The sequence below is a fragment of the Poecilia reticulata genome, linkage group LG7 (assembly GCF_000633615.1).
Source record: "Poecilia reticulata strain Guanapo linkage group LG7, Guppy_female_1.0+MT, whole genome shotgun sequence".
Lineage (NCBI taxonomy): Eukaryota > Metazoa > Chordata > Actinopteri > Cyprinodontiformes > Poeciliidae > Poecilia > Poecilia reticulata.
Genome location: NC_024337.1, coordinates 20,191,924 through 20,205,830, shown reverse-complemented (window position 1 = coordinate 20,205,830; position 13,907 = coordinate 20,191,924). Strand labels below are relative to the sequence as shown.

At 37.5% G+C, this 13,907-nt stretch overlaps 1 protein-coding gene across 1 annotated transcript; it reads left to right on the top strand.

Moving 5' to 3' along the window:
- The first annotated feature begins 4,820 nt into the window (after positions 1-4,820).
- Positions 4,821-12,707, top strand: LOC103467621 (rho-related GTP-binding protein Rho6). Its single transcript, XM_008414176.2, has 5 exons — positions 4,821-5,098; positions 5,534-5,621; positions 10,354-10,463; positions 10,557-10,691; positions 11,381-12,707. The coding sequence occupies exons 1-5, from the start codon at positions 4,979-4,981 to the stop codon at positions 11,624-11,626; spliced, it is 699 nt and encodes a 232-aa protein (XP_008412398.1). The 5' UTR covers positions 4,821-4,978; the 3' UTR covers positions 11,627-12,707.
- The last annotated feature ends 1,200 nt before the right edge of the window (positions 12,708-13,907 follow it).

The following is a 13,907-nucleotide window of genomic DNA, read 5'->3' as shown; positions in this document are numbered from 1 at the left end:
TATATGCAGCACAAGAAGTAGGGGCATTTGTTTTTGTTGAATGTTTCTTTTGGAAACAAATCTCATACTGTTGTAAAGCTTGTTTATTTGCCATATTTAAAGAGGAAAATGCATTTTTTGGCAGAGATGTTGGCTGTCAACACCAGATTATTTATCTCCTTTTCTGCACTTTGTGCTCTACACCTTCAGATGGCAGTGAAGCTTTATAGCAATATTTTAAATGTTGCTACACTGAACCACATTGAATGTTAACATGTTTCTGTCCTGCTAGAACTAATGCACCAATCTGCTGCATATATATGTGTTTTTTGTGTTGTTCAAAAGAATGTGGAGATGCAGAAACACAGAACTTGAGAAATCCAAGAATCTGCTGAAAGTGTTTGTAGTTTAAATTTGAGACAATCACTGATTTGAATTATTTTTTTATTATGGCAGAACATGGCACCACCCTTCCCCCATTTTTTGCCCTGACAGCTCATAGCTTCACATTGTTATGTCTTTTCCACTGTTTGTATTTTCTAAACCGAAGCGATGCTCTTCAGTGTAAAGGCTGAGAGCTTTGCAGAGGTGAGAGCACTTGCTGGTTATTGTAGCTGTAATATTTAACAACCACACCTTTTCTTTGTGCTGTTGCACATTAAATATGAACCTCTGTGATTTTATTTATTCTGTTTTATCCTCTTTTTGTGAGGATTTACTTTGACTATGACAGTTGCAAGTGAAAACAAAAAACAAATTGAGTAAGGCAGCATTACTGGTGGCTACTGTGAACTGGATGCTATTTTAATCATTCAGTGAAAACTTGAGTGCATGTAATTACAAGGTGAGAGTGTTTAAGGGGAAATGTATTGGTGTCAATTGTTTCTGCACAACAAAACACTGTTTCATTTTTACCTTCTAATGTACAGTGCTTTGTTAAATGTTTTTTCTCCATTTCCTTTATTGTCTCAAAAACAGTTTCTAAATGAGGATTTTAACTCCTAAAGGGAAAAAAGCAATTCAAACTGTCTCCATGTATAAGAATGATTGCCTCTGCTTGCTAAATCATAAATATCTGTGATTAATCCCAGCTTTTGGAAGCCAAAGCTGAGTTCAGTTTTACAAGCCACATCCAGGACTAATTACTGACTGACCTGAAGAACCGAGAAATAATTTGAACACAACCTGTCTGACAACATAAAACATGCTAAAAGATATTAAAACATAATATAAAGGTCCATCTCAAATTTGCCAAAAACATCTTAAAAATAACCTGAAGAATATTCTGTTGACGGACGAGAAGAACGAGACATTTTTATCCTGATACATATGGTGTAAAAATTACACAGGATTTCAAAGTAAGAGCATTAACACAGTGAAACATGGTGGTGGCAAAGTGATAATGTGGGTCTTCTTTGCTGCGCCAAGAACCAGACAACTCTCCAGAATGGATGGAGCCAAAACCTTGTGGTTTGTGAAGGAGAATAGATGTGAGAATGAGCATTTCCCCTCAGTTTATGACTTTAAACTTAAACACACTTGACAGATGCAATTGGGCAATTAAGGTTTTGGAGTGGCCTAGTCAAACTCCAGACTTAAATCTAAAGGGAAAGCTGTGGTATTACCTTGAAGAGGTTAGGAAAGCCTTATAGAAACCCACCACTGTGGCTGAACCAAAGCAAGGCTACAAAGAAGAAGGGCCCAAAATGTGTGTGCAATGATTTAAAAGTGTTATTGAACATTATAACAAACACTGGAGGAATAAAAAAAACCCACTCGGTGGAAGCTGTTGTCACCCATGATGGCACAACAGGCCAGTACATCTATTAGGGAATTACTTTCTCGCATGGTGTCAGATTGAATTGGAAACCTTTTTTACTTTTAACATAATCATGACTTGAAAACAAAAAGTTGTATTTTCTCAGATTATCTTATAATTTGTTCACTTCCCTTAAATGTTTGTGACAAATAAATAAAAATAAATTAGTAAGAGAAAGGTTCTATTTAGCAATACTTCAACATATTTATTTGCAAGTAAAGGTAAAAGATAGCCGTCCAAGAAATGACTAAAAACATATTTGGTGAAAAGGCTTCACAAGTATTGAGTAACGAATCAAATTATCAATCTTCTAATATTTAAAAATTATACCATCAGAAGGAACAAAATATAAAGTTAAGTGGAAATTTTGTCTAGAATTCATATAAGTAAAAAAAAAGAGAAGAAAATCAGAAAAAATACAATTTTCCCAAATCGGTTCATTTCAATATAAAACTTATGAAACTTTAACAAAAACTACCTTGTTTTTATGTCTTTCTTTGTTTTTCATCCAGAAGTTTTACTCAAGTAATGAAATTACTCTGGTACAATACTCCTAAAAGTGCATTTTGTCAAAGAAGTTACTCAAGTATATGTAATTAGTTTTACCCAACTGGGACAGTGCTGTTGCTGCCATCTTTCACCTGTTAACATGTAAAAGCGGATGGTGTCTGGTGTGTTTTCTCTTTGTTTCAGTGGTGGACGGCCGCAGTTAAGAGGATTTAAACAGGAGCTATATATTAGCAGCATATTTCCACTTCATGATTGCACTTGTGCATTTTCTTTCATCATGTTCTGATTTACATAATGCAAGAGCTCTCTGCAGGCTCGTCTGACTTGAAATATGTAAATGAATTCACTTTGAGATCCATTAGATGTGAAGGATTTTCTGTCTGTTTTCCTCTTCTCAGACACACTTTTTAATGATATTTGGGATTTGTCTGATTTCAGGCAGAACTGTCGACTCAGCACGGCAAAGTGGGTGGATGAATGCAAAACGCTGAATTAACACCACCTGCTTTCCTCTGCTTTTTCCCACTTGTCTGTGTTATCTTATCTACGGATGCAATCTACAGCATTAGTGACAAGTTAAAAGTAGAACTAAAAAAAAAGTTAAATTCAGAAAGTGACATTAGGTGAAGTATTTAAGATGACTATAGATTACAGATGATGACAGCCAAAAAGTCATTGTTTAGATCACTACTTGATAGAAGATAGTCACTGACACCCTCCACAAGGAGAGTAAGCCTCAAAATGTCATTGCTAAAGAAGCTGGTTGTTCAGAGAGAACATTTATATAAGGTTAAGTGGAAGGAAGAAGTGTGGTAAGTATAGAAAAATCTCAGCTGTGAGAGGATTGTCAAACAGTGAGGAGTGAGGCTGGACATCAAGAGCCACTACAAACTAGAGAAGACAAATATCTGCACTGTTCCTCTTTTCTTAGATGGAAATAAACTTTGAATATTTGGGTTGCCATGTCGTGTCAATGCAACCATCTATCAGAAAGTTTTGCAGAAGGAATCATGAAATATTTCCTTCTGCAAACAAACTTTATGGAGATGTTGATTTTATTTTCCAGCAGGATGTGGCGTCTGTTCACACAGCTAAAGGCACTAAAAGCTGAATCAGTAGCCTTGATGTTACTGTGTTTGATTGGCCAGATAAATTTCCTGACCTCACAAAAGGTTATCTCATATTTTGTGTCTCCAAAGCAGTTTTATTTAGTCAGACTGAGGGCGAAAAAAGGCTCTAGGTTTGGTTTCAGACCCCTTATGAGGTTCTATTTTTTGGCAGATATTTTTGCCACAAATGGAATCCCACAGATCTAGAAGGACTTATAAAAAGTTGTGGCGGAGGGTACATGGCCCCCGGGCCTTAGGTTTGACACGTGTTGTAGATCAAGACAAAAACTGTTCAAATGACATAGATGTTGTAGACCACATATGTCAAAGTCAAGGCCCGCGGGCCAYATCCGGCCCGCAAATCAATTATCTATGGCCCCCTGAATGATATTTAATTACTATGAGAACCGGCCCGCAAGCCAGAGCCGCCCGCTCGTGTTTTGCCTGCAAACACTACATTTCCCATAATGCAACGGTAGCCCGCGAAGTGACTACAGCGCGCCCAAACGGCTTCATTATTCATCAGCTCAGAGCCTCACCCCGAACATTGATGAACTTGTACAAAAGATGAGACACCTCCAAGTATCAGGCTCAGCCTCAGACAAGTGAGCATCACAGAGCAGTAACGTATTTTCAGTTTATAAGTTTCAGTTAAATTTTTACATTTGTTTCTACAAGACGTGATTTTTCTTTGAATGAAGTATTGTTTTGTCTGTGTGCCATATATTTTTGTATTTTATTTTATTTTTTTGTATTTATTTTTCAGTTGAATGGATTCAGGTAAAATTGCAGATAAGAGCCATGAGAAAGAATACAACTGATTTGATTTATTTTTTTACTTTACTATTTGAAAGCAGTGATCGGTAGGATCATAGAGCAGCACAGTAATGCATTTTCAGTTTATAATGCATGCACTTTGATTTATGCATTTATCTTGATATTAAGAAACATATTTTGTTTTTAAAAACAATTAAATTTGTTGCCGTTTGCCTCTTGAAAAATGTTTTCCCTTGAAGTTACTGACAGAGCCATAACAAAATATTGCTTTATTCATTTAATCGTTAAATAATATACACTGTGTTAGGTCTTGGTTCAATAGGCTATGTACAATCATTTCAATATGTTTTAATAAACATTAAACCAGTCCGGCCCTCGGCTTGTAGCAAATTTGTTTTTTTGGCCCTCTGTGTATTTGACTTTGACATCCCTGTTGTAGACGGTAAAATTTGAGTTTTTAATCTAAATGGCTTCGATTTCTCTCATATTTTTAAATAAAAGTTGTTAATTTGCTACGTATTTGTAGCGACCAATGAGCTGAGTGTTTCCCTGCGGCTGCTAGTGATAAGGTGGGCATCTTCTCGTGCGCGGTCCTCGTGCACAACGCATTGCGCCGCTCTCATTGGCTGGCGCGACAACATAAAGTCCCGCTGCGTCTCCGGCTTCTTCACTGACTGAAACTAAACTGCTGCTGCTGCTGCTCAGCTTCAGAAACACTCCACACTTTACCACACTATCCCCACTCTTTTCTCCTCCAGTTTTATTCTGGGCTGCAGTCATAACAATGAAGGAGAGAAGACTCCCGCAGCCGTTTGTGGCGAGGTGTAAGCTGGTCCTGGTTGGAGACGTTCAATGCGGTAAAACAGCGATGCTGCAAGTGTTGGTGAAGGACTGCTATCCAGAGGTAAGATACTGCTGCGCTCATCTAAATCACTGGGATATATTAAAAAGCTTTTCTGTTTTTACGTCCTTAAGATGTAGAAAAACTGTCAGTATGTAATTATACGCTTTTAAATTCAATTTGAATATTCTAACATTATTGATTCCTTCTGATTAATCCTTGGATTATTTGAATATGGAGATTACTTTAGTATGATGTCAAGCTCATACTAGGAGAAAGGTAGTTTAGTTAGAACAAAATTCTTTAATTTTTGAAATATAGATTTTCATATAATAACTAAACCGCATCAAATTATAATGGTAAGAATTTAGCAGCAAGGATTAGTTTATTACAAAATCCACCAATTCCTTTAGAGTTAATCTAAAATGGAAACCTGCAGCACTGTGAATATGTGATGAGAATGTTTCCTAATCCCGTTCTCCGTTCCTCCTCATCCAGACTTACGTCCCCACTGTGTTTGAGAACTACACGGCTTGTCTGGAGCTTGAAGACCAGCGTGTTGAGCTCAGTCTGTGGGACACATCAGGTGAGATTCACAAGCCCTGAAGCTATTTTCCTTTGCTAAATTTCCTGAAACCGGATGTGATTTCCTGTGTTCTCCATCTTTGTTTAAAATCCTCCCCAGTCTGGTCAGGGCTGGTCTCAGAGCCGTATTGATGGGTTTATATCTGCAACATGTTTACTCTCCCAGAAAGCTCTGCCGGCCAGGAGCCGGGTAACGATTATGACTGTAAATAAAGCAAGGTCTCATTCTTTTGTTTTGCTTGCAGTGCTATCTGTGCTGCTTACGCAGGCTTCACTATCTCGCTGCCTGTTTGTCTGTCCTGTTTGGATGCAGTTAAGCAGCTTTTTATTCAGTGGGAAATCTTCTGAGGAATCTTGCCTGCTTGATAGCAGAAAGCAGACAATTTAGAGTCCGTAATGTTTGTAATTTAAATTATCTAATTGTTTCGCTGCTTACATGAAATCTTTGGGTTAATCACTCCTGACAGAAAAGCCATAATATTACACATTTCTCGGATAAATCAATAAATCGTCAAGGAACTAAAACTGTACAATCATATTAAATTATAGGAAACAAAATGTTTATTTATCCTTTTTTTGCTTAAAAGTAGAGTAGAGATACAACAGTCAATGCCAGATGTTTCAGGCATCAAGTTAGTTCCATTTTGCAGTATCCCTGATATTTCTTTTAACATTTATGAAACAAAATAATAAAACTAAATCTTTATCAGCTCTGATCTGCAGGTTGAATGCTGAAAAATATGATTTTTTTCCCCTGTTCATTTAATGCATCAAAACAAAAGAACATACAATTTTAAGTCTATTGACTTTATATGTATTGTCATACACTTTAAAGCGCTTTTTGAGTTTAATTAAAGTCAGATAAAGATTAGGAACCAATGTTTTGATGCTTACATCACTAAATCAATTCTGTCATTTTGGATTCAAAAGCACTACCTCTGTTCGTTAACCTTCAATGTGGTTTTCCTCTCCTTAGGAAAAAACATCCAAATCTTCATTAGCCTATTTATACGGAAGAGGATTAGGGCCACTGGGAAAAAATAAAACAGTTCTGACTTTAATCTTAGAATTCTGAGATTAAAGTCAGAATTCTGACTTTTTTCTTAGAATTCTGACTTTAATCTCAGAACTGTTTTATTTTTTTTTCCAGTGGCCCTAATCCTCTTCCGTATATTTAGTATATTTCTACAGCAGATATAATAAGATTTTTAAATTCTCATTGTGAGTACAGCAGTCGTGCACCAACTTTGTAGTTATTTTGTTCCATCTGAGTTGGTGAAAGCAAATTTTTCTAACCTCAACATTGAAAGAAGTGGTTATCCTGGTCAAAAAAAAAAAATCCAATCTGTTGTGTTTACACAAAGACTTAACTATGTGGTAACAATCTCTTGTCTGAGGTTAATCTAAAGAAAAAGAAAAAAAATCCCTCAGCAGATATTAAATGACTACATGTGTTCTTGGTTCTTGGATTGTAAAAACCTAAAAAAAAAAAGTTTAATTGTGAAGCTAACCTGTAGATTCATTGATAATACAATCGGCCAGAACTGCTTTTAGGTTTCTGATTCAAAGTGTGAAAAGATAAACTGCATGCAGTCGCCGAGTCATCTAAGCACACAGAAGTCATTATGTAAATTAAATCGATAAGAAAAGCCACCAAGTGCACCAGCGGAGCTCTTTTGTAACAGTGCTGGCTGCAGCCTGAGGCTTGGTGTTCAGAGGAAGTCGAGTGGTGCCAGTTGGCCTTCGGAGTGGTTGTTTCACAGGGGAGAGGGGGGGATGCCTCGTCCATACGGGGGGTGGAAGTCTGCAAGAGTGAAGCCAATCGTGGTTCTTGTGTGTGTGTGTTGTTGTTGTGAACAGAAGGCACAAGCGAGGGATACTGAGAGAAAATATGTGCTTGACCTCCACGCTTATGTAACCCAAAGCAGCTGAGATAATTTGGGTTTGTACATTTGTCTCCCACGACGGAAAAACTTTCTTGACAGTCACCCATTCTGGAGGAAATGTTGCATAAGACCGATTTCCGTTTGTATAAATAAATATAAACACACCTTCACTGCACTGTGCATAAATATCCACGTTGTCTTTACGTGTATGCCATATTGTTTTGGGTAAAGTCTTTTCTAAATATTGAGTATTGTTTTTAGCAAAAAAATAAAGCTTTCACTGTTAAATTAATAAATGTTTCTTTTAGCTCAAAAACAAATTCACTGTCTTGTTTTATAATCGCAACAGAGAGAGAGAGAAAAAAATGCTTAAATTCTTGAATAGAAATTTGTCCTGCACCCAGTGGGGTGCCAGCTCAAAGCCCAGTCCGTCCATCTCAGTTGTTGTTTCCTCTGTAAGACACTTCATCCACCTCGCCACCATCCGTGTGTGAATGTGTGTATGAATGACTAAAAGCAGAGTAAGCCGCTTTGGAGTCCTCTGACTTGATACGGCATAAAATGCTGGCCATTTTGCCATTTAAGGAGAAATTGGAATTGGCTAATATCTATATTTGCTCGTCAGATCTTTGTATTGATCACCTATGGGCCAGCAACCCATATATCAATACTAAATAACAATTCTTACTCAGAAATAGGACAAACTTTATGTGAACCTCAAGCTTTTTCTTATATAGCTATTTGTCTCATTTTGCATCTTTTCCCAAGACACAGGGATGAGCGAAGGCGCACCATTCACTTTTTTTGTCTTTCACAGTAAACCAGACAGTTTGAACAGATCGGCTTCTGTTGCTCAGCTGAAAGCATTGTGCGTCTTTGTGTGAGTGAGCGTTATTTGTGTGTTCAGGCGAGGTGGAGGTGCTAAAGTGTGGGAGGCGGTAGTAGGAGCAAGTTGTGTCCTCTTTAGATCTGTCTGCCTCCTCTTTCTCAAGTCTTACATCACCTCGGATGGTTATATGGGACATGGATTTAGCTTTTCATAAACAGAACACAAAAGTATATTGATAGATGCAACTTGTGTAACGCATCCTACTTTGCAAAGTTAAGTCAGCAGTAAAGACCGGCTAAATAAAACCTTGGGTGTAAAACATTACATTTCACCAGGACGCCCTGATTGTTGGTTGGTTGCTCTTGCTAGCAGAAGCATCTATTCCTGTCCTAATTACATTTCTTATATTTGCTCCTTGTGCACATTTGGCCCCCGAGGACAGGACAAGGAAATTGAAGCTTGCTGTGGTTGTGTAGGTAGTGATTAGGTGGCAGAGGGAAGACAATAGAGCGCGGACATCCTGCCAATTTGTTTTTAGCTCTGGAACTTGTTCTGTTTATAGAAATGCAAGCAGAATCTGTTTCCTTCGTTCTTATGTTTTACAATACCTGAGGGGGAATCCCAAGGCCTTTAAAAAGGCCAGCGTACACAACTAATATGATATTCAGTTTTAAGTGATTGGTCTTGTTTTCAGTTAATTATCTGAGGAAACATTTTGACGTGTTATGCACCACTGCAGTTAAATATTTAATTTCTAGGTGTGAAGTGCTGGTCCTTGGAAAAATATTCATAGCCATAGATCTTTTTCACAAAATGTCACATTAAATCCTCATAAGTAATGGATGTTCCGTAATTGACATTTTATATCAACACTGATGATTGTAAACTGGGAGGAAATTTAAATTGAAATATTTTCACTGAAACAAACAAAATTTCAAATTTGTGGCATTTTTATGTTCTATTCAGCCAACTGCACCTGGATCTATATTTTGTACATCTATATTTTGCAACAAAGCCAAAGTCCTTTAGGCTGTGTCTCTACAAGGCTGCGCATCTTGAAACGTAATGTTTTGCTCACTCTTTGCAAGAAAGCACAAGCTCTGGCAGATAAGACGGATTTTGAAGTCTTAATGCAGATTTTCAATTGGACTTTGGTCTTGGACTTAAATGGACTTTGATGCAAACCACTCTAACGTAGCTCTGGCTGTATGTTTAGGTTTGCAACCTTAGCATACTCTTGCAGGTTTTCTTCCAGTTTGCAAGGAGCAATGTATTGTGTGGCTTATTTAAAATTTAAAATATGAATTTAAATCACTTATAGAATGCTGGTTTAAAGCAGACAAAGGATATGTGCAGACACTCTCATTAATTTGCTTTCCTTTTAGTAGCGTTAGATTTTCTCTTGTGTAGACACAAAGGAAGTGGTGGTGATAAGTAAGGGAAGGACAATAAATCAACAACAATACTGATAAACATGTGGTCAATATTAATAGATAATACATCTGATAAATGTTTCAAAATTTTACTGAACTCCAATACAGAACCGCACAGCATTCTGGGAGATGTAGGCAGAGAAAAGACTTTACCCACTCAGCCTTTCATGGCCAGATAAGCAAGGTTGGTGGCAACAACTAACTCACTGACTCTCTGGTTACTTAGCAATATCTTGTTGAGTAACTTGTGGTTACCTAGCAACAACTTGTTGAGTAACTTGTGGTTACCTAGCAACAACTTGTTGAGTAACTTGCACTGCAGCAGTTTCAGGTTTTGCCTCATAACTGCTTAAAAATAAAAAAAACAACATGGAGTGAAAACTGTGGTTAAAACAGAAAATGTCACACCACCAGTTTGGCAGTATTTCAGATATTTAAAACAATAAACCTAATTCATTCATATCAACTGATATGAAACGCAAATATCATCCAGCCCCATCATATTTATGATTTTATGTTGTTACCATGTGAAACCTCCTATTCAGCTGTATAAAGGTTTGATCTGACTCCTCACTGCCCCTTTAGGCTCTCCGTATTACGACAACGTCAGGCCCCTCTGCTACAGCGACTCAGACGCAGTGTTGCTATGCTTTGACATTAGCCGGCCGGACACAGTAGATGGTGCTCTGAAGAAGGTATGAGCAGCTGAGATTCCTGCTGGGTGGCATATTTGCTTTACTATCTACAGTAATGATAGTTAATAATAATAAACCTTGTTTTATTTGCAGTGGAAAGCAGAGATTCAGGACTTCTGTCCCAACACTCGAATCCTGCTCATAGGCTGCAAGACAGACCTGCGAACGGATGTGTGCACACGCATGGAGCTGTCCAATCAGAAACAGGCTCCAGTCTCCCATGAACAGGTGAGCTTTTGTTTTTTCCCTTTTCCTTCTTAATGTACTTATATCACTTTCCCAATTAAAGGTGGGCAATATGGACTTAAAGTTTTAATACGATATTTTGTTGCTTTATTGTGATAGTAATAAAAGTGACGAAGAGAAAATTTATTACGTCTTTTTTAGGTAACTCTGTAGCACAACTTCTACTCTTGAAAAATACTCTTTTTTGTAATATGCTTCTTTAGGACACCAGTAATATCAATAAATGTGACACATAAAATTAATTAAACTTAAAATCTTCACTTAGTTTCATTATACTTTCCAATTTATTGACATTTGTTGATGTTTTCATTGACCAAACAGTGGAGAAAGTAGTAAAACTAACAAATCCAGTAATAAGGAGAGTTTAATATAAACATCATTAAATGAGATTTATCCTGTCAACAATAAATCAAAATTATTATCATAGACATACAGACACACTACATTTATTCTAACAAGAGTAGCTAAAATGCACAACATTAATTATGATAACAGTTAAACCATAATACGAAACATGGAAAAGTTACATTTAACATGTTAAATGTAATACTTGTAGAGAAAACACAAAGTTACAGAAGTCAACAGGAAAAAGGGGGAGGAGCTGTCAGCTACTGGTTGCCATGGTAACCACCAACACTTTATTAAAAAATACAATCCTCTTCATTTTGTAGGGTTCATCTTTGGCCAAGCAGCTCGGAGCTGAAGCTTATCTGGAGTGCTCGGCTTTTACTTCGGAAAAGAGCATCCACAGTGTTTTCCGTACCGCAGCTCTGGCCTGCATGAATAAACTGCAGCCTCCCAACAAACCCAGCCCGGTCCGACGCCTCTCCAAAAGACTGCTACACCTTCCCAACAAGACGGATCTCCTCTCCTCCACCTTTAGCAAGGACAAGTCCAAAAGTTGCTCCATCATGTGAACACAGCGAGGAGCGTGCTCTGAGTATGGGAAGAGAGGACAAGAGAACAGCATTCCACCTGGTTCAGGTGGGGTTCAGGGTGTGCAAGGGAAAGAGAGCAATCGTCGAGATTTTCACAAAATGTTTTACTCTTTTGCATCATCCTCCTCTAACTCCTGGCTGCCACAGTTTCCACAGAGAGAAACTATTTGAAGTGGAGTTTCATGATCCTGTACAAATGGAGAGTAACATGTTGCAGCCACATAAAGGTTGTTGTGAATCAGCTTAACAATGCTCCGTACCTTAGCTCGTCCATGAAGGAAGCATTGTATCCTCTCCATTAAAGTGATGAAATCCATTTAAAGCTCTGATAGCAGTGCCGTATCCCATCTATCTCTCTGTCTGGATGTCTTTTAAAGGTCAGCATGGGCTGACTGATGAGAACGTAAAATCTGAGAATGAAGCTGCATCTGCAGAAACCTCGCTGAGGAGATCTTAAGAAATTATAACCCCCACCAGAGCCCTCGCCGTAATATATATTTTGAAATTAAAGTTGACAGCAGAACAAAAAAGATGACAGAAAGGGAGGGATTTGGCAAGCGGTGCGCTCATTTGCAGAAGGCAGTGGGAGGACAAAGTGAGTCCGTGAAGAAGTGCAATGTGACTCAGCACTACCACGAGCCGCAAGGTCGAAAAGGGTGGATGCATTTTGTTAAATACTTTCCACCTGTCTTCAGGAGGTTCTCTGCCATGCACCATCACCACACGAGTTCAGAAACCATTGGTATTTATTGTAGTGATGAAGGAATGATATTTCCAGACTCTTTAATGGGTTCAATTTTAATTTTGTTTAGTTTTTTAGTCTTTTTTTTTACAGAAGAGACAAAGAAAAGAGGATTTTTTTTGTGTACTCCAAAATAAGTCTATGGATTATCTATGTTTCAGAAATACTCTTCCTCATGGACAATAAGGGGAACAATTGTTCAGCTTGGTTCTACAAATATCTACTCATTACAGCTTGCTGTCCTGAAACCTGGCCAGAAGACTTCACACCAGTGAATAATCAGTTAGCACCCCAAAATAAAACTAAACTTGATAAATCTTTTTTTTTTTTGCATGTTTTTTGCCTTTCATACTCCACAGAATGTAGGATCTTGTAGCAAAGAGCTGAAAGTAAACACAACAACACAGTGTCATCCTCATCCAAGACCTTCTTGTTCTTAAAGGGAAAGTTCAGAATTTTTGAAGCAGGTTCTTTTACAAAATTAAGACTTGTGATTTCTGGAACCCTGCTAGCATTTGAAAATTCAGCATGAGCCATGATAGTCGTCAGCCTTACTGTTATCTACTGAAAATCTTGCTCTCATTCATAGCCTGAACGAACTGAAGACATGGAAACAGTTTTTCCCCCTCTGTAACAACTTAACACCAAAAAGTGTTGTTATTAGGGACCTGGCTAAAAACATTGGTCATTACAAGATTTTTCATCTTTAGATCTGATGACTCTCACATCATAATTTGTATGAATTTAGATTAGTTGGTAACAGACGCTAAAGCTAACTGCTAGTCCAAGCATAACTAAGCACAGCGCAGGCTTCCACAGTCCTAAAAACTCTCCTCTAAAAAATGTTTCATTGGTTTGTGCAGATACCATTTTATAAACTTTTAAGCTACTGTCAATTTTGCATTGATGGTTATTAATAGATGAGCTATGGTTATTTACACTGGAAATAGACAATGGAGTCGGCGTGCCATCAATTAGCTTCCCTGTAAAACATATACTGAGAACATTTTTCCACTCATAATAAATTATAAAAAAGTAATAAATACTGTGCATAAAAAAAAGAAAAAGTTGAACCGACTTAAATGAATTGCTTCTATGGGTAACAAGCAATTCAATTAAGTTTATCCAACTTAATTTATTAAGTTTAACCAATTCAATATATTCTAATCATCCAACTCAATTTGTTAATTTTTTAAACAAATTTATTAAGTATGTTTAAGATAACAGATTTAAGTCAGTCTTACTCAAATAATTTAGTTTACTTCATAAAAATTGTAAATGGACTGAACTTACACAACACTTTTCCAGTCACTTCAATTACTCAAAGCACTTCACATTAGAGTCACATTCACACGCCAATATCCATATCAATATGTGGCAGGAGGAAGCTGGAATTGAACCTAGAACCTTCCGATCACAAAACGACCACCCACTCTACCCACAGAGCCACAGTCGCACACCAGGGAATCTGTCCCTGGTCAGCTTGAGTCATGGTCAGACGTGGGATACAAATATGGC